Below are 20,084 nucleotides of genomic sequence, written 5' to 3'. Positions count from 1 at the left end.
ATAACCATTGGCTCTGGGTACATGTGCAGAAAATGGTAATCTAGAACAAAACTAACTCACCCCCTCTCATCTCTTTCCAGGGTGACAAAGGCGAGAAGGGCTTACCTGGCCCAGAGGTGTGTGCGCTTGACTTGTTTATTTGTTTCCTAATCTAATGCACTGAGCAGTTGGCTTCCAGCCCTGCCAGCAAGTGGCTGAGTAACCTTCTTTCCAGAGGCCAGTCCTATTGACTCACCCCACTGCTGTTCCTCATATATGCTGGCCATCATATACCTGTACAGAGCCTAGCATAGGTGGGAATGTGGGTGTAAGAGGAGGGGTTTGGGCCAACCTATCCGTGGCCTTGACATGCTGTTGCAACATAACTGTTAAATAAGAATAATAAGAATCCTGGAGTACCAGCTCATGGGGCAGGCACCATGTTTACCTCTGCGTTTGACTCAGAGGATTGCTCAAGTACATTTTAACAAGCTTCCCACAGCAGAACATTAGGCACCATGGTCCCCCTGCTTTACCCGTAGAAGTTTAAGGTGCCATGTCTTGTGGCTGTGTCAGGATTAACCATTTAGTTTTGGTAGTAGGATAGACAATGGATTTGTACAGGATAATTTGGATAGGAATGATCCTGCCTCTGGTATGGAATTGGACTAGATGGCTTCTGAAGGTCCCTTCCAGCCATGCTTTTCCATGTTTCTATGACTATATCAAACAAAATTGGATACCAGTTGGGATTGGGGCCTCTAAGTACTACTATAACATATTATAGGGTAGGCTGGCAGCCTATAGGGCATCAAACTTTAATCAACTGGGGATCTGCTGGTTAAAACTCCAACCAAGCCAAGTGAGCAGTTTTCCAGAACTGGGATAGGAAAAGTTATAGTATTTTCCAAGTTAAAACTATTCTACAGTCATTTAAATTGAGAAGTTTAAGAAAATGTTTATTCTGGTATTTCATTGCTTTTGGGTATTTGATTTTCAGGTGTTCTATTAACATAATGCTGTTTAATTAATTCTTTTTTTTAATGTTGTGTTTTGGGTGCAATTAATTTCAATCCCTCATAATCCCATTCAAAGATAGATAGCTACACGGTAGTGACAATTGCTAAGCACTCGGGTTTATAGAAGATAAACCCTGCTGATTACCTGGTTATTTCTCCATAACACACACTATAAACTAACCAAGGCCATGTGAATAGATACTTTGGTATTGTGTTTCTCACTGAAACAATACATTGTGCATCTCATTTTAACTATTAATTAGTCTTACAAAAATGACCTCCTGCTCCTAGCTATCTTGTTGACAAACCCAGTTCAAGATTAATTTCCCATGCCACAGTCTCTGCGTAGCAATCTGAAATATGCTTCAGAAAGCAACTGTATCCTTAAATGAATGCCTGTTAAAGGTAGGTCAGCGTACAGGTACTCCTCACTTAACATCGTCCTGGTTGATGTTTCATTATTACGTCGCTGGTCTATTAGAGAACATACTCATTTAAAGTCACTCAGTGTTCGGTTATAATGTTGTTTGGCTGCCTTCTGCTAGTAGGTAACTACTGTGATATAATTGGATTCGCCTAACATCGTTTCACTTAAAGTTGCATTTTTCAAGAATGTAACTATGACATTAAACAAGGAGTAGCTGTAGACATTGCCCTCTTATCTCTGTGCCTATAAGGGCTACACAGTAAAAGGCAGCCTGTGAAACGGCTGCATTTCTGGAACAGGATCATCAGCCATGCTGCTCTTTTTGACTGTGATTCACTAATGGTGACACCTTTCCCAGCACAGGAGCAGCTTCCTTGATGTTATCTCTTTTCTCTGAACAGGGTGGAAGAGGTGACTTTGGCCCAAAAGGCTCTCCAGGCACTAAAGGAGAGAAAGGGGAGATTGTAAGTACTTCGTTAATGCCACTCACAGCTTCAGGTGTGGCCAAGGTGGGGGGTCCCACCTCTATAACCCAGCTAAGCACCAGTACTGAGGGAGAGTTAGAAGGGAGAAAATACAGATAATGGCAGTCTGGAGGCCCAGCATCTGGGGCACTACAGTAGGACAGGAGAGCCAAGTTAAAGGTCACTAGAACTTCCCTCTGGCATGTCTAGTGCCTGTCTGCCTACACTGATAGTGTATCTCATGTTTCTGGAATCACAGTGTTTCTAGAATCAGTGTGGCCCCTTCCAGAGCAATGCATTGGGCCCAGAAAGCTAAACTAAGCAAGCAGATCAGGTAAAATGACCCCCGCATCCCTAGAGCATCTCCTGCATGCACGTCTGACTTCAAAGTGCCGGTATATGGTCACTTGGCACTCAGATGGTGGCTGTGTCCTGAGACAAGGGACACTGCCTGCAGTGAGATCTGTCTGATTAGATGATGTTCCCTCCAGTAATCAGTCATGGGAGTTCTGCCTTGGAGAGAGCACTGCTAGCTGCTTTGCATCCCCTGTGTGCTGGGGTACAAGAGGTGCTTGAGAGCCTTAAGCAGATATAGTCCTAGTTGGGATGAACAGGAGATGGCTCTGACCCCTACTTAAATGTGTGCAATTCTTTCATTTTCTTTCCTTCCCAGGGTGACCCTGGCCCCGGAGGCGAGCCTGGACCCAGAGGCCTACCTGGTGAACAAGGCCCTGAGGTACTGTAGCGTGTTAGTATATGAAAATGGTTGCTCTACTGCTCCCTGCTTCTTACATGTGGTTGTAACAGTGAAGTGAAGACAGCTGCACCAGTGACTGCCCTCAGGCCCTGAAGGAGGCTGCTCACCCCTGGGCGAGCCTTCAGAGATTCCTTCAGGGCATCCTGGCATCTGGCGCTGCTCCTGTTCCTGCCAGTGTCTTCATGAATCTGCCCCAGCTGGCATCTGCAGTGGGGATTCCCAGAAAGGGGAACAACACTGCTTTGTTCTTCTCACAGGGTGACCCTGGCCCAGCAGGACCTCCTGGCCTGACGGTAAGTGGGGCCAATTTCCTAATGAAGACCCTTACACCTGGGAGCTGATGCCATTCAGGGGCAGCCACTGGAGGGTACAATTCCAAAGTGTTCTGAGTGGGAATCACACTTGGGGGCCAGCCTTGCTCTTGGGTACGCCAAAGTCAGTGGTAGTTTCCCCTGTATGATGGAGCAGAGCAAAGTCCATGGCCTGCTGAGAGAAAGAACTGAAAAAGGGAGGGCTGATGTGATCTGGCACAGACGTAGCCACCACTAAGACATTGTCCCAATCAGAGAGGCAACACGGAACTGTTGGGTGAGAAATGAAAGCCAGGCCAAAGGGTCTGTTACAGGCTGGGCCCTGCCTGCCCTGCGAGGAGAGGCTAGCGCTCACCTGGCCCTCTGCTCTGTGTTCTGCCGGCAGGAATGTGACGTGATGACCTACGTGAGGGAAACCTGTGGCTGCTGCGGTCAGTACAGTGTCACTCTTCTTTATGGCTTTGTGTCGGTATTGAGCTGGGGGGAATAACTTGGGGGATGGGCCGGGTGCACCCCTTTGAGTGTTCTTCTCCCAGGAAATCCTTCCTGCATCTGTGGTGAGGGGGATCAGGCAGGACAAGGCAAGTCCCTGAGCCATGAGCCAGCTCCAGGGCTGTGTACTGCTTCAATCCCATGGAAGGCGTTGGCTTGGGGGTACAGTGGGACTCCTTGTTTGCTCTCAGGCCGTGTCCTCGGCAAGTGCAACTAGAGCCTGGGGGCACCCTTCACTGCCTGCCATTGGCTCCTTCTGTGGTGAAAGAGTTCCCAGCAAAATGCCCTTCAGAAGTAGGGCAATAACTGCTGCTTCCTCTGCTGAGCTGCCCCTTCCATGCTGGCCTCTGCTCCATGCCCCGTGTGCTTGGCTGTTCCCACTGTGATGCCACTCTCAGACAGTACCTGAAATAGAATAACTGAAGAGAGGCTGTGCAGAGGCAGCTAGGCGTGACCAGCGAGCCCTCACCCAGCCAGCCCCACCCTCCGCTCCAGGGATAGGAGTTGACTAGGTGACCCTGAACCCTGACATGTCACGGTAAAACTCAGGTCATGCTAATGACAGCCCAATCACATGCTTCAGAACAAAGTCTTCCTCTCTCCTGCAGAAGTGCCTGCACATATTTTCCCCTTCCTCCCTTGCTAGAGGTGGGAAGGCAGACCAAATGGACCAATGACATGGCCTGCAAGCTACTCCCTTTCCTAACATGTTCTCTTCCCTTTCTCCTGGAAACTGCTATCTACCTAATCTCTTTTTGATTTCCTCCCTCTCTCCTGTCCCCCAGACTGTGAGAAGCGCTGTGGTGCCCTGGACATCTTGTTCGTCATAGACAGCTCTGAGAGCATCGGCTACACCAACTTCACTCTAGAGAAGAACTTTGTCATCAACGTGGTCAGCAGGCTGGGCTCCATCGCCAAGGACCCCAAGTCCCAGACAGGTTAGGGGCTGTAGCAGAGAGGAGGAGGGGGTGACAAAGGCAGACAAGGCTTGTTAATGGATTGCCCTTGGACTGGCAGTCCATTGGCTGAGCCATCTGGATAGAGTCTACTCAGAGCATGGGAACAGGTAGTGACTGCTGTGTTTTACAGTAAGGCTCAGCCCTTCTTCTGGGGTAGCTGTCACATGTCTCTTGTTGGGATCTATCCCCTTCTTTTCAAGCTGCCTGTCAGACTTTTTACAATGTAAACACAGCTCTGGTTTCCCTTTCTTTTCACTGGTGTGGGTCATTGCTGTACTGTCATCAGTCTTGATGTTGCCTGGCCAGTGTCCTGAATGATGATTCCCCACCCAGCTGAGATGTACAGTTGGGCAAAATAGAATCCCTGAATGGGGAGCATTCCCCACCCAGGTGGCTGCAGAGTGCCTGGGAGAGCACTGGCTCACACAGTGAGCGACCACTGATCTCCCTGACATTGTTGGCAGGAGCCCGTGTTGGGGTGGTACAGTACAGCCACGAGGGGACATTTGAAGCCATCCAATTTGATGATGAGCGCATAGACTCGCTGTCCAGCTTTAAAGAGGCGGTGAAGCGGCTGGAGTGGATTGCTGGGGGCACATGGACACCCTCTGCCCTGCAATTTGCCTACAACAAGCTCATCAAGGAAAGCCAGCGAGAGAAAGCTCGGGTATTTGCAGTGGTGATAACTGATGGGCGGTTTGACCCACGGGATGATGACAAGAACCTGAACGCCCTCTGTCAGGACAACGTCTTTGTCAATACCATCGGCATTGGAGACATGTTCTACCAGCCAGAACAGAGTGAGACCCTCGTCTCCATTGCCTGCAATGAGCCACAGAGAGTGCAGAAAATGAGACTCTTCTCAGACCTGGTGGCTGAGGAGTTCATTGACAAAATGGAGGATGTGCTCTGCCCAGGTTGGTAGCTGCCAGTCTTATTCAGTCCCTATTGAGATGGGGGGTCATGCAGCCATTATTCTGAGATGGTCTGCTACTGACAGTTCTCTGCACAGCTGTGCAGTACCGGTGTGCACCAGCCCATTGGGTACTAGTACATGCAGTTAGGTCACTACTGTCTCCTGAAAGTAGCTCAGTAGTAGGGTTGGAGAGTTGTTGTAACTGTGATAGTCCAGGAAATATGAGAAGCAAGTGATATCTTTTATGGGACCAGCTGTATAATTGGAGGAGATGTTAGACAAACTCTTGGGCCTGAAAGTGCCTGAAAGCTTGTCCAATATATTGCCCAACTATAATTTGTTCACTAGAAGAGATCACAGAAAAACCCTTGCTTCTCAAATGATGTAGCTCAGGACAGATGTCTCTTTCCCAGCTGGAGTCCCAGTCTCCCATCCCACCAGGCCCTCCACCATCATAGTTTTGCTCTACCCAATGAGAAGCTTGGGACCACTGCATAGACAGTTCCCATGGCCCTGCAGCAGGGAGAGTGCCACATCACTCAGTAGCTCTTTTTATTCTTATTTCAGATCCACAGATTGTCTGTCCAGACCTGCCCTGCCAAACAGGTAAGTAAATGAGACAGCGGCTCTGCACCTTCTGCACCATACTGTAGTGCCAGGGGAACAGGCATAGGCTTGGGGGCAGAGATTGGTGAGCTGTCCTATGTGTGTACACACTAGAGGGTGGGAGGTAAGAGATGTCACTTTATCTCAAGAGATAGCCCATATACCACACCTGGCATGCCTTTTCTTGTCAGTCTGAACTCTCTCCACAGGTAGGCTTGTGTACACAGAGACTCTCCTATTTCTCCTAGTCCCTATAGAAATGGATCCAAAACTAAACTCAGGATCCTACAAGCCGGTGGGACCCTCTTGAGCTTGGAATCTATATGATTTTCTCACTTGAGCCCAACCTGTGTTACAGGCCAAGCCAAAACCCCTGAACCAAACTCCCCACTGTTTGGGATTCTCAAAACTTAAAAGCCGCAGATCCTCGTACTTGGCAGAGCATTCCTTTGACCAGAGCAGGGCAGAGCCTGAGAAAGGGGGCAGAACTACAGTGGAGCTCCAAGGGTCTCCAGTGGATACTTCAGTTTCTCTAACCCTGGCTGATTTAAATTAACATGTAATCCCAAGTGTGAGATCAGCGTGGAGAGGGCTGTGTCATGGGCTGTGGCAATTATGCTGTGTGGGTGAAGCAGTGGGTGCAGGTATCCTTATGTTCAGCATATTCTGCTTGTTATATGATGAGCTTCTAGCCTGCACTACTCTTGCTAAAAAGTCTGTCTGTCCAAGTCTGTCTGCCTGTCTACACTGAGTGAGTGTTTGACACGCTGTTCATGTAGGTTACAGGGGATGCAGCCTTGTGAACTCTTGTGATTTTGTTCCCAAGTCTCGTGATGTTCCATGCTTTCCTGAAAGCTTCAGTTTCAGGAGTCAAGTGACTTATATGAGAATCTCATCTTCAGAAATAAAAAGGGTCCCCTCTTTAGCACATGCTGTTATGGAGAACAGCTGGAAAACAAGGCCCCTGGAGGCCCAGAAAGCAGAAGGCAGAGTAAAAAATGTATTGTTTTTTTTAAATGATGTGATTTTTTTTAAGCCAGGTCCTTGGTTTGGGGGGCCTGGACTTATCATTTGTGAGCATTTATGATTTGGGCTGGGGAGTGCTGAGGCTGGAATGTCAAGGTGTGATGCTAACCTGTTCCCATGTGCTGTGCTCTTGGGCAAGTGTCTTTCTGCAAAGCTTTATATGGGGAACATGCCTTACCTGCGGCGCTAGGGAGCATATAGTCCAAACTTCTTCAAGGGGAAGTGTCTTCCTGGCTGTGCAGCCATTGTCTCTGGAGAATACTTATCAAGAGCTTCCTGAGGGGATAAAGACAACAGGTAGTAAAAACTTCTGGCAGGGCAAACAGTTTTCCATTAGACATAGTGCCAGACTGTTTGCCACACCCAGACAACAGGCTAGCAGGGAGCTATGCACACTCTTCTCCTGATGATTTACCAATGTGCAAACAAATATCAATTGGGGACAGCACAAAGCCCACCCAACTCTTCCTGATGCCTAAGGCTAAAGTGATAAGTTATTCACAAATGGGGCACCTTCCCACTGCCTGAAAGTGTTCTGGATGATGCCATCAAGCCTGCAGTCTGAAAGTGTGTAGAATCATATCCTGCTAGGCTGCATGTGGGGGCTGGTTCCTATCAAAGGATGGAGCAGCTCACACTTCCAACCTCTGCCTTGTCTCAGTCAACATCAAGTGTCTATGCTTCCAAAGCATTTGGGATGATGGGAGCTAATGTTCAGACCATGTAGGACTGCTGGGCAGGATTGATTTGTAGAGGTGATAAATATGCCAGGACATTTTCTCTGGCATGCTAAACAGCAGGACTGTCTATCAGCTCAAACAGCAGCAATGTCTGGGTTCTGCTAGGTGTGAAACCCCAGGCTCCATCATGAGTCTCCACACCAAGGTGAATGGATTCTCATCTCACAGGAACATGCTCGGCTATTTTCATTATTAATGAGAGGTACGGCAGTAGAGCACTACTCTGAACCACTTCATTTCAGAGGACTCTGAAAAGATCTCTCCGTGGAATATTTCTGTAGACCATGCCATAGGCCAAGCAGGGTGTCGGGATCCACTCCATAGAATGGAGTGACATTATAATGACTATCTTCAGTTGAGTGGATTTGGCCTAGAATAGGTACATGGGTGTAAAAATGGGTGCTCTTTGTAGGTTAGTGACACGGCTGTACACAAGCCCAGATGTAGGCCTGGAAGGCTGAATGGAATTGAAGTGGTGCCCAACACAATGATGATCTTTAGCCAGGTGCCTTCCACCCCTAGTGCTAGGCTAACGAGGACATGCAACCACAACTGTGTTGCGGTCAGCATCGTCTCAGAGGGCTTGGTGCAGTTTGGTCATGGCTGTGAGGAAACGGACTCCTGGAGGACCTCAGCTAGGAACAGCCTAGGCGAGCTGAGAGATTTCCTGCTTACGGGAAGCGCATGACTAACAGCTGTCTCTGCAATGGTGCTGCATTCTCCTCTGCTCTCCCCATGTTCTGCAGGGTTGTTTTGAAAAGTTGGGCTTAATTCACATCCAGTCTACCCATCATGGACAGGGCTTTGCCAAGGAAGTGAGGGAGCTCAGAATCCTACAGGCTCACCCATACCCATTGGATAGGCCAGACCTCAGCAGGCCTGACAGAGTACAGCAGAAAGGGATTTGCAAGGAGACTTCACGTGCCACTGACCTGTCAGAATTGCACCACTGGCTCTGAAGAAGGCAAAGGGCACTCCTTCCATGCACCCCTACTCCAGGGCACATGGTACCCCAAAGACCTGGAAGAAGGAAATATTATACCTCACCCCTTCGGCACTGCATTGCACATGCTCCTCTGTGGACATTGGGAGACTCAGTAGGCCTTCAGCCTATTAGCAACCCTTATAAGGCATTGCTACAACACCTGCCTTCAGGATGGGCTTGTGCCTAACAAGCATGCCATGATCGCAGGACTTTGTGAATCACTTAGCGCCATATACTTACTGGGCAGTGGATCATTGAGCTGAGATTCAGGCTGGGCAGCATGCAGAGTGAATCTGAGCTAACTCCTGGCTTTGGTACAGACTGCATGAACATCTATGGGGCTTCTTCTAATCCAGGCAAACAGCTTTCAGAGGAACTTTGCTTTGCGCTTTAGTGTTTGTTCACAGGTGAACCTTAACACAGAATTCAATCAATCAGGAAGACCTGTGGGCAGCAAACTGAGAATAGTGGCCCATATGGGCCATGGCAGAGCCAAGCCCCTGTGTTCCACCAGGAGACCATCTGCTGCACAGAGTACTAACTCTGAGGAAACAAGAGCAGGGTTTGTGTTCAAAGGGAGATTTCTCATAGAAGCTGCTTTAACTCTCACTTATTTATTCCCTGAGGCAGGCTGTTTATTTGCACATGGTTGCCCCAGGAAATCACAAAGCTTGCTGCTATCTGACCCAGCATCCAAAGGAAAACTAGATCTCTTTGCCTTCCCCCAAACAGACCTCCCATCCCCTGAATCCTCCTGGCTGAGGTCCAGTAAGATAAAATAGGTCAGCTCATGTCCTTGAAGACATTCCCAACCCTATTGTTAACCATACTTGAGCAAGAGGCAGAAAATAGAAGTGGTAACAGCAAAGAATCTATCCATTCAACAGAGACATGTGTGGCAGAGCTGGCTGAATGCCATTGGGCAAGTTTACTAAGCGTTGCTTGTGCTTATCAACTATTGTATGACAGTATTCACCTTGTTCAAAAGCTGCTTAAATACTATTTGTCAAATAATTTCACAAAACAATTATCTAGCAAACAGTAACAAATTGTCTGATGTCTTCAATTACTGTTTTTTAAACATTTACGCATCTCCACTAGATAAAGAATTCCACTGCTGAGGCTTTAATGCCACAACTGACGCTTTACACTTTAAAAACTTAATAATGATTTTGCCCATGTAAGTGTCATGACATGGAGAAATGATCAATATGCTGGTTAAAGGCAAGCGATATTTACCACTCATGAGCTTGTCAGGCAATAGACTGTACTGCTTATCTGTCTGCTTCTCTTCTATAGGAAGTGAAGCGAAACATTAGGTAACACAACCTTGTTCTATTCACAGGTAACTTCCGTTTACTTTGAGATAGGAACAGACAGACAAAGCAATTACAATGGGTTCAGCCCACTGCCCTTACAACAATATATTTGTTCATCTGCTTATGCCTTCACATGCTTTAGGATCTGATTTCACAGTAGCTGAGACCACTCACAGGAAACATTGCATAGACACTTTTCTACCTATAGGGAATCATTTCCAAATACTCGTTCATGGTCTTATGAGGGGACTCTTTTCATTCCCTTTGACAACATTTGGGCCAGGGCTTCAGCGAGACAGCCATGCATCTTTGTATCCCACATTCTGAGCAGATCACAGGATTAAAAACATGACTTTGTTCTTTGCTTCTCTATTCCTCGTTAGCTCACTCTTTCTTTAGCACAATGTACATAAGAGAACCCAATAGCAGTTAGAGACACAGCCAATACTAGAAAGCCCTGAAAATATTCTTTTGACGCTCACTTGCAGATGGCAGGAACCCTGGGAACGAACCCCCAGTAATTTTCCGCCCCATGGAAGAGGGGGTCAAGATAAATTTCCCCAGCACCATACAAACGATCGCCCAGTTCCTAAACTCCACGCGGGAAATCCAGGACCCCAACATGTACACCCAGCTGGTGGCCACTTTGGCCTATACCGCCGAAAAAGCCAAGTTTGCCACTGGACATGATCGGCAGGAGTGGATGGACCTATTCATTGACACTTTTAAAATGGTGCACAGCGAGATTGTGGGAGATCCAGAAACGGTGCTAGGGCTTTGCTGAGATGTCTGCTATAGAGGATCTCACCTGGATGAAAATTGTGGTTGAGTCGGGGTGGAGGGGGGAGAGCTGGTAGCTGTTGGGAAAACATTTTTACCTGTAAACCACTTTCCCCGAGTCCCTGTTTGTGCAGACAAATACGCAGGCAGGCGCTTTTAGTTTGGAAAAGCCCAGAAAAATCTCAGTTGCTCTCAGCTACTGACTTGAGATAAAGGGTGTCTTTGGCTTGGCTGGCAGCCCAGCATGGCAGCACTTTCCATAGAATAGGAGATAAGCTTGCTTTTTCTGCTATGATTTTTGTAAAAAAAAAAAAAAAAAAAAAAAAAAAAAAAAAAAAAGATCTGCTGACTGCTAACAGAATTGCTGATCTGTCCTGTCCCCAGGCAATGGATGCAGACAGATTCTGGCCTTCTGAATATTCCCACACTAGCAAGACTGATTAGAGCTCCAACCAGATCCCATAATGGACCGTGCTCAGCCCTCAGTCATACCTGGCCAGCATGGCTGAGCTAGTAGGCTTATCAGCATAGGTATAACTGAGTGCAGGCGTGAATCTTTTCCTTGAAATGTGCACAATGTGTGTTTTAAGTGTTTTTCTATTTAGCTTTCATTCTAATGCCTTCTGTGTTCTCTTTTCCTGTTCAACAACAAGGGCTTTCCTAGGATTGCACAAAGTCTTAGCAAGGCCAAGATGACAAAACAAGCAACCCCGTCTGTTATCATTACAATGTTTAAACAACAGCCTAATCACAGTGCAGCCTGTGGTATTAAGAATAGTATGTTGGTGTGAGCCATTAGGGATGGCCATCATCATCTTTCTCCGGGTGTGTTGATTAAGGATTGCCCTTGTTAGAACATGCATAGTATGTTCTGTGTCTGATTGTACTCTAATGTGTGTACGTGTATTACAGTTCTCTTGTTTTTCCTCACTGTCCTGCATAGTAACATATGTATAGACATATCCAGGGAAAAATGCAATATATAGGACATGGAAGCAAAAGCTAGAATGCACTAACTGCACAGTTAAATATGTATGGTATGTTATTATAATGCTTACAGCTACATGTTTAAACTCAGTGTAGGTTTGTGCATGGAAAGTTCAAAACCGATGCTATGCTGGATTCAGAGAGATTATAGCCATTGTTGCTATAATATACAGCTCAAAACACAGAGGATGATTTTCAAAGGCATATGTCCTATTCACTTTCTCCAAGAGAGAGGTACCTAGCTAATGGCTATTGTGCCTTTAAAAGTCATCCCCTCACCCTCACCTGCAGAAGAGGAGGGCATAATTTACTTTGTGCCAGTAAGTGAGCTCTGTGAGACCTCTAACTTTGATGTAGTTTTATTATAATTACTTCAACTTTCCCAGGCATATTTATTTAACTAATGTGCAAAATGGCAAAGCCAGGTGCTTGACTTAGTCCTTTAATTATATGTTAGTGTTTGGGCTAAAATGATATCTGTTTTAAAGCAGTTAAAGATAGTATAGTTACCTGGTCATAGCCAGGAGTGAGAAACAGTAAACAGGAATTAGGAACTGGAAAACCTGAAAAACTTGGCTTGACCGCATCTAGGATCTACAGAACTAGACTGGAAAGTGCCTCTCAAGAGGCCTTCTCAGGAGGTGACTAGGCCTTTCTTTGGCTTTTGGTCAGGTCAGAAAAACTGCACCAAAATAGACTTTCTTTCAGCAGTTCAACACTTTTTGCTCCCAACCTGTCCCCTGCAGGGCAGTTCAGAGACTCTTGCCACTGCAACATAATGAGAAAAGCGGTTAACAGCATTTCTTCAAGCTTCATAATTGTTGCATTTAACTTTCAGGCAAAGGTTTAGAATGAGGCTCTGCCTGTTTTTGACCCCAGCTGCCTAGTTCTACCTGTTATCTATGTAAGTGGGATCATCTGCAGCCAAACCCAACTCTCACCCCCAACACCTTTTTGGCATGTGACTTTAGCCTGATAAATTCTGAACAGCTAAGTTGCTTTGACCCTGATCCAACAAAGCAGCACTTGAGCATTTGACTGACTTAAAGCATGCAATTTATTCTGTTGGTTTCAGTGGGACTCCTCAAGGGTCCAAGATGCTTTGTTGAACCAGGTCCTAGGTCAGTAGAATTTGATTTGTTTTTTGGAAAGGCAAGTATATTTGTCTTCTCAGCTATAGACATTTATTTCGTAGTCACCAAGAAACCAAGCATAAAGACTTGAAACAAATGAGCATAAATCTGAAAGAATAATCCAACATGTATCAGCAGCATAACCCAGAGAAAATGTCCCCTTGCCCTTAGCTGCAGCCCAGCTTAGTGCTCTTGTTCTTTTTCTTTTAAGTAAGAACATAAAAGCAATAATACGATCCTAGTATGTCCCTAACAGCCAGAAGCCAGAGTCCAATATATTCACTGAGAGGGAGGATTTGGGGTTTTGTGAAGGTAGGCAATTGCTGGGCTCAACCCCCCGGGAAATGTAAAAGGGACACACGTAACCTTAGTGGCTAGAGCTTTTCATGTAAGGGGACAGAGCCAAAAGAACAGAAAAGACTTGCAACCCCCCCCCCAAAAAAAAAAACACCCCAAAAATCAAAAGAACAAAGGTTGGTTCCAGCACGTAGAATGATCCCCCCTGTCTGAAGGAGCAGGGTTATTAGAGGCAAGATACTTATGGTGCTTCCACTGTTCATCTCTTTATACATGCTCTCCCTCAGCCCTGCATCAGATGCTGCCCAGTACCTAGAATGTGGTGCAGTGCACTGCAGACACGCACGCCTCCCTCTATAAGCTGTATGACAAGGACCCAGACTCCCATTAAAGCATGATGTGAAGTGACTGGCTTGCCGGCTTTGTGGTGGTGTTTTTCAGTCCTCCCCTGCCCTTGATGAAATCTCATGCCCTCCCTGCCCCTGCCCCCCTGTCCTATTCCCTCTCTCAACATCAAGTACAGCTTAGCCACAATCCTGGGGGTACATATCTACATGAGTACTCATGCATAAGTCCCGTTGGGTTACAGGGCAGATACATCCCTGACCCCAGGCAGGAATTGGCCTAGGAAGGGAGCTGTGTGCAGGGGGCACATTGTGTGGTACACCACATGGAAATGAAACCTGAGACTGTGTCCTCCAAATGAGAGATGGGCCAAATTTCAGTGTCTCCTTCAGGGCCTTCTTTCTAACATTGCACTTAGCTCCCTCCAGGGATGGAAGCTTTCATTGCCATGCTCAGCTAGTCAGCTGAGAAGAAAGGGGACCTTTTTCCAGCCCCATGAAAGAAGACATGTTTAGAGGACAGAGTGTGAAGGGGCTAAACTGACCTTTTGTTGCATGACTTCCATGCCTGGCTGCTGAGCTCAGCCACTCCCTGTTCTATGGAGGCAAAGTTCCTTCTTCAGAATAGATTTAACTGGAGCTGGTTTCAGTGAGAAGTTTAAAACTGACCCACCCTGGCTGTCCCCAAGGGGGATGAGGTGCCCTTGCCTTATTCCATAGCTGTTATAGCCAGAAAATAACTTCTGTGCTGAGTTAGCATCCTGTCAAATCCACGAGGATGTAGGGATGCTGCCCCTTTGCATGGCTGGCCACGTGAAGGGAAGCAATGATCAGCTCCCTCTTTAATTCTTCTCTGAATAAATGACACCACCCATGATACAGTGCTGCAGAAGGAAAAGGAGAAAGCTTGCTGGTGTACTCTGTATCTGTGGGGCCTATTCTCATCCCATGTTGCCTCCTGTCTCCAGGCAGAGCTCCCCTGAGCAGCATCCACCAGCTCCTTGGCCTTCTTTGAGAAGCAGCAAGCGTTGCCCAGTGTTCTCTGCTCAGCGTCTGCCCCTGAACCCCTTGCTGTGACAGCCAATGACTTCACTCCTATCTGCATGAAAACCATGGCTCAGTCTTAGTTCTGTAGTCCTGTCCTCCTTGCTGTGAATGCCATTGCCCCAGCCCTTGCTCAGCTGCACAATGCCACTGGCTCAGACTGTGACTCCAGCCTCTGGGGGACAGCACGGACTGCACACTCCATCTTCCCCTCCTCAAGCAAATGTTGTGGAGGGAACAAGCAATGTGAGGGTCCCGAGCTTGGCATACCTGCTCCATCAGCAGATCTAGCCAAGTGCAGAGGGGGAATGAGCTGCTCCCTGAGAATAGCTGCTGCAATCTCCCCTCTCCATCCCCAGAAAAGAGGAGCTGCAGTGATTGTGACTGCCTTCCCATGGCGCAGCTGCATTTTCTTTCCTGCAGGGCAAGCCGGGGCATTACAGCCTCAGCCAGTGGCAATAGGTATGTGCTCACCACACTGGGTGAGTAAAGGTGAAACTCCTAGAAGTATTTTCCCCCCACCAGTGTCAAGCACAGATAGGCAGAAGTGGTATTAGTACTCATTTCCAACACTAGTGTTGCTGATGGCTATAGCATGGCTGGACAGGGGTATTCAACAATGAAATGGTGTAATGGCCGGCTAGCTGCACCACTATATGGGATTGGGGCACAATTCAGAAGCAGTGCTGTGAACACATGTAATATTTGGCTGTACCATCATTCGAAAATAGTTGCCTTCCCAACTAGAGGGTCCAGGGAACAAGCCAAGACCCTGGGACTTGTCAGTGTGCATTGCCTATGAACAGACTACAATTCATGCAAGCTTGCTTGTTCTTTGCAGTCAGTCAGACACTATCTTTACTGAACAAACAGCATTGTCTGGGTGGTTTGAGAGCCACTCCCTGCTGTTTTTCTTTCAAGTTCTGAATATTTACCTGTATGAATGGTGTGATCGGCCAGCTAAGTCACATGGTGTGGTTCTGGTTTTCTAGCTAAATGATCTGTCTATTAGAAGCTCTTCCACCTTTGCTGAGGCAAATTATTGATTTGCAATTGAACAAATCCTGGTCGAGGGGCTGAAACTTCTCTTTCTGGAAACAATCAAGTCGGCAACTCTTTGCTCTCACAGTTGCTATTACATGTCACGTAAGTGCTATCACCTTGCTAGCTAGCTTCCAAGGTACTCTGCAGGAGTCATTCTTACTTAGGCTTAGTCCTTCAGGGAGACTTCTGTCCAATGCAGGATAAAGAAAGCCTACCAAGCCCTCCTCTGCCTTCCTTTCCCTCAGGCTTGACTGTTGTTTTTTTTTCCTTTTCCCTGCAGAGCTCGCTGTGGCACAATGCACACAACGCCCTGTTGACATTGTTTTCCTGCTGGACGGCTCTGAAAGAGTTGGAGGAGCAAACTTCCAGAAGTCCCACATCTTTGTGGAGGATGTGGCCCGGCGCCTCACACTGGCCAGGAGTGACAATGACAACCTGAATGCGCGGCTCGCCCTCCAGCAGTATGGCAGTGAGACCCAACAGCAAGTGATCTTCCCTTTGACATACAACCTGACTGACATCTCAGATGCTCTGGCTGGCATCAGGTACATGGATTCCTCTTCCAACATTGGGTCTGCCATCATCCATGCCATCAACAACATTGTCAACAACCCAGTGGACAGGCAGAGGGTCGCCCGGCGCAATGCTGAGCTCTCCTTCATCTTCATTACCGACGGCATCACAGGAACCAAGAACCTCGAGGAGGCCATCGACTCCATGAAGAAGCATAATGTCATGCCCACAGTGGTGGCCATTGGCAGTGATGTGGACATGGATGTCCTGCTCAAGATTGGCCTTGGGGATTGGGCAGCCATATTCCGGGAGAAGGACTATGCCAGCCTCTCCCAGCCCGGCTTCTTTGACAGGTTCATTAGGTGGATATGTTAGTTAAGGGGAAAACATATGTTCTCCTCTCATCAATACACACCCCAAGATATTATTTGTTTTGTTTTGTTTCCTTACCTTTGTATGTCTGTTAGCAAAACTCCACGCAGGCCTAAAGCAGTTCATACAAAACTGCCCTCTGGATTCCAGTGTTTTTTTAACTGCAAGTTGAAGCTGATATTAATTTTCACGAAGAACAATGATCTATCTCACATTTATGGTGCTAATTAAAACCGAGCTCAAAGGATACAGAGCCATACAATATAATTTGTAATGCCTTAAGCAAACTAAATAATGCCTTTGTGTATGTACTGTAATCCCATGGGTGCTAAACAGAGGAACAGCAAAGCTCTCAAATTCAGCCGGATGAGTGATAATTTCTAATGTCCAGGAATTTATCCAACCTTCCCCACCTTGCCAAACATTTATTGGTGGAGCTTCATGCCTCCACGTCCACATCAAGGTCATTGCATCTGAGCTCTTGCTGCATCCGAGCTCTTGGTGCAGATGACTCGTAACTCCAGAAACCTAGCCCAACGGCCTCTAAGCTGGTCTGTGCACTGAGCTTGGACCTCAGGTTTATTGACTGTCAAAGGCAGCAAGAAAAAAATAATTCCCAAGGCTTTGTCAAGTTCTGTTGGGGAGCGCCCTCCCTTCTTTCTTCTCATCTCCATACTCCTGCCGTCCATAGAGGGATATCAGGGGTAGATTGTCTCTGACACACCATGCTGCATCCTGATGTGGCCCACAAAGTACACTTCCATTTGCCTTGTCCTTGGCCTGCCTGTTTTTTTCCCCAGTAGTGATGAGCTGGGCTAACCTAGCTTGGGGTTTTAACCATGTCTCATGCAGATGTTGCCAGATGCCCATTTGAAGGCTGTATCTACTTTTAATTTCACTGGCCTCCTTATGTATCCTTATGTTTCTATGGACTATCCTTTCCTTGCTTCCTTCTGCTTCCATCACCCAGCCTCATAAGAACCTGTGTATTTAATCCTTGCTGTGAGGTACAGCCTACATCCCAGCTTGAGGTATCAAGCCAGGTGACTCGATGCTGTCTGCACTAGATCACACTTGCAAGTGAAACAAGGAAATTGCACCTGAGTGCATTCTTGAAATTGGCATCTCCTGAACAGCATCCTGATAAGAACCTCAGTCGTGTTCTTTAAGAAATAAATAAATAAACTCTTCTTTCTTCCTACCCTATAAACATATTGTCCATTATTTAAGGGGAAGGGGGACAGTGGTGGGTGTTTTAAAATGAAGGCCAGATATCCCCAGCTAGTGTCAATAAGTGCATCTCCATGGTACACAGTGGGCCACACTCCAGTTGGTATTAACTAGACATCTCCACTGAAGAAAATAAACTGAAGCCCTCAGTTGGTGTGAGTGGGCAGATGCACCACCACAAAAACCAGTGGACCACACCCACCAGAAATGCAAGTCATCTGTAGCTCCCCTGATGTCCTAGGCTCCTTTAACACCTGACTCTGGACCCAATGGCAATGGGAGCCTGAGGCTATTTTGAAGCCTCAGTTCCATAGGAAAATCACTACTGGGAATGAAAAGTTTTTTTTCCTGATATTTCCTACCAACTGCAGAACATTATTTTTGATTGGACACAAAGAAGGGAGGCAAAGGCTGCATCTCAACACTGTGCTAAGCTACCTACAGGACACTATAGATATAAGTAAGGGGAGAGAACCATAAAGACCAGCTGGGCCATTCCAGAGCATGCCCTGTACCCCCCACCCCCACCCAACATACAAAACTCCATAATTTCCAGAGAACTCACAGTTACCCATTGGAGTTCACTAACCATGTGCTCTGCTCTATCGCTGCAACACTCTCGCAGGTTGCCACCTTTACAGAATCACAGCGAGAGAACAAAAGGGTCTTGTTCTCTTGCAAGCCAGTAGCTGAGACTATGTTTACAGATTTATCAGGAACCCCTGGCAAGAGAGCAAAGAGCTCTTGCCAGCAAAGTGGCCTGACCTGAAATTTTTGGCAGGCAAGGGGATTGCTCCAGCGACTAAGACTCAAGTTTTCCAGGACTGGCTCGTAGGTACATTTGGAGATTCCTACAAACAGAACAGGGTGCCAGTATTTGTTACTGCTAGATACAGTACTGTGTTGTACATGCTAATATAGGGCTGAGCCGAATGGGCAAGGAGGACCTCGTGAGAGGCTGAGGAAAGATCCCACACTTCTAATATTGTAACCATGATGGTAAAGTCTACAGCTGTCTTAGAAGGATAAAAATTAGGCCTTTCACCCCTAATAATTACATACCATGGTCTAGTCATACACCATGGGAGGACATATGATAGAGAAATGACTCCATTCTGTTCCAAACAGCCAACCTCCTGTACTGGAGCTGAAGAATCACATTGTACGCAGCCTGCCAGCAGGGTCAGTAATTCTCATCAGCCATGAACAAAGGAGTTCATGTTTCCATGTAAGCTACCCAGTCACACAGTTCAGCAGAGCGCATTGTTGTACAAGGTTCACACACAAGACAGTCAATGGCCATCCATTCACAACCAGAACTTTTAATCATTACATTGTTATCTGTGGTCCCTCTGAATCTCAGCAGGGATTAGAGAATGAAACCCTCTAAGACTGAGAATTTTCTTTAAAGACACAGTTGAAAACTTCAGTTCAGGATCCTAAAATGTGTCCAGCCAGAAATGTCAGAGGCCAGAAACAGGAAATTGCTACACACCAGGTTACACAAAATTCATTCTGAAGAGGGTGGAAAGGGGAATAGAAGAATGGATTGGTAGAATAACAGAGATTCTTAAATTAGATTCTTCTTTTGTTGCATCACCCATCTCAATCCAGGCTGGGAGGAGAGGTCTTCTTTAATCAGAATCAGAACTGCTGCTGCTGCTTGATCCACTGCTTTTCTGTAGGAAACATGGATTGAAGCCTATTAGGATATCATCAAAACACCCCTATCCCACGTATACAGGGATGTTGGTTGTAGCCGTATTGGTCTAAAGACATAGATCAACAAGGTTCTTTGACCAACTTTAAACTTACTTGGTCTAATAAGAGATATCACATTTACTCGAAGAACCTTGTCTGCCTTTCCCACACATATTCATTCATAGGCATAAATGATCCCACAGCTCACTGCAGAAGGAGATGGGGATTAGCTCTGTAGGCTTGGTTAATTATATCTAGCTATAGAAAGCTCCTTTTCTAGGGTTCATCATGCAGGCCATCCTACACTGCCTATCCTAAGCTGCAGAACTGTGTTATGATTCCCGAGAGGGACACCTAGAGGTCAAGGTGTGATAACTGCAATTTGCAGTCCCCTTAGAACAGGGTGTGAACTCCTGCCTTTGAAGCTACAGCAAGACACCTTCATTGCTCTGCTACAACTCTCCTAGATACAAAGTAGCATGTCTGGCTGTACTCTAACATGGCTCTAATTCACTTGTGTATAACCGCTTCAAAAGATGGACTCTAAAGCCACATCTACACAGCATCGACTAGTTCTGGGGAGCACTGCCATGGAGACCTGTCCCACCTAGTCGCTCGCACTCTGTGAATGCCCCATTC

The 20,084-nt window shown here is 46.8% G+C and overlaps 2 protein-coding genes across 5 annotated transcripts in view; one reads left to right on the top strand and one right to left on the bottom strand.

The window, feature by feature from the left end:
• The window catches only part of COL6A2 (collagen type VI alpha 2 chain), a 43,836-nt gene extending 26,121 nt beyond the window's left edge, over positions 1 to 17,715 (top strand). For 2 of the 3 annotated variants that reach the window (XM_006022067.3, XM_006022066.3), the window contains 9 exons: positions 81 to 116; positions 1,827 to 1,889; positions 2,563 to 2,625; positions 2,904 to 2,939; positions 3,343 to 3,388; positions 4,235 to 4,387; positions 4,873 to 5,325; positions 5,892 to 5,930; positions 15,910 to 17,715. In XM_006022067.3, the coding sequence (XP_006022129.1) occupies positions 81 to 116; positions 1,827 to 1,889; positions 2,563 to 2,625; positions 2,904 to 2,939; positions 3,343 to 3,388; positions 4,235 to 4,387; positions 4,873 to 5,325; positions 5,892 to 5,930; positions 15,910 to 16,517 (1,497 nt within the window). In that variant the 3' untranslated portion in view covers positions 16,518 to 17,715. Of the gene's footprint in view, positions 1 to 80; positions 117 to 1,826; positions 1,890 to 2,562; positions 2,626 to 2,903; positions 2,940 to 3,342; positions 3,389 to 4,234; positions 4,388 to 4,872; positions 5,326 to 5,891; positions 5,931 to 10,488; positions 13,606 to 15,909 lie in introns of those variants that run through there. The other variant, XM_006022068.3, reaches the window with a different exon arrangement.
• Positions 17,716 to 19,050: 1,335 nt separating this feature from the next.
• FTCD (formimidoyltransferase cyclodeaminase) overlaps positions 19,051 to 20,084 on the bottom strand; it is a 36,756-nt gene continuing 35,722 nt past the window's right edge. For both annotated transcript variants that reach the window (XM_006022065.3, XM_025202238.1), the window contains one exon: positions 19,051 to 19,423. The gene's annotated coding sequence lies outside the window, so the exon portion shown is untranslated. The remainder of the gene's footprint in view (positions 19,424 to 20,084) is intronic.

Source organism: Alligator sinensis, unplaced genomic scaffold, assembly GCF_000455745.1.
Source record: "Alligator sinensis unplaced genomic scaffold, ASM45574v1 scaffold566_1, whole genome shotgun sequence".
NCBI lineage: Eukaryota > Metazoa > Chordata > Crocodylia > Alligatoridae > Alligator > Alligator sinensis.
The sequence above is the reverse complement of the archived record's forward strand: the minus strand, read 5'-3'. Positions and strand labels throughout refer to the sequence as shown.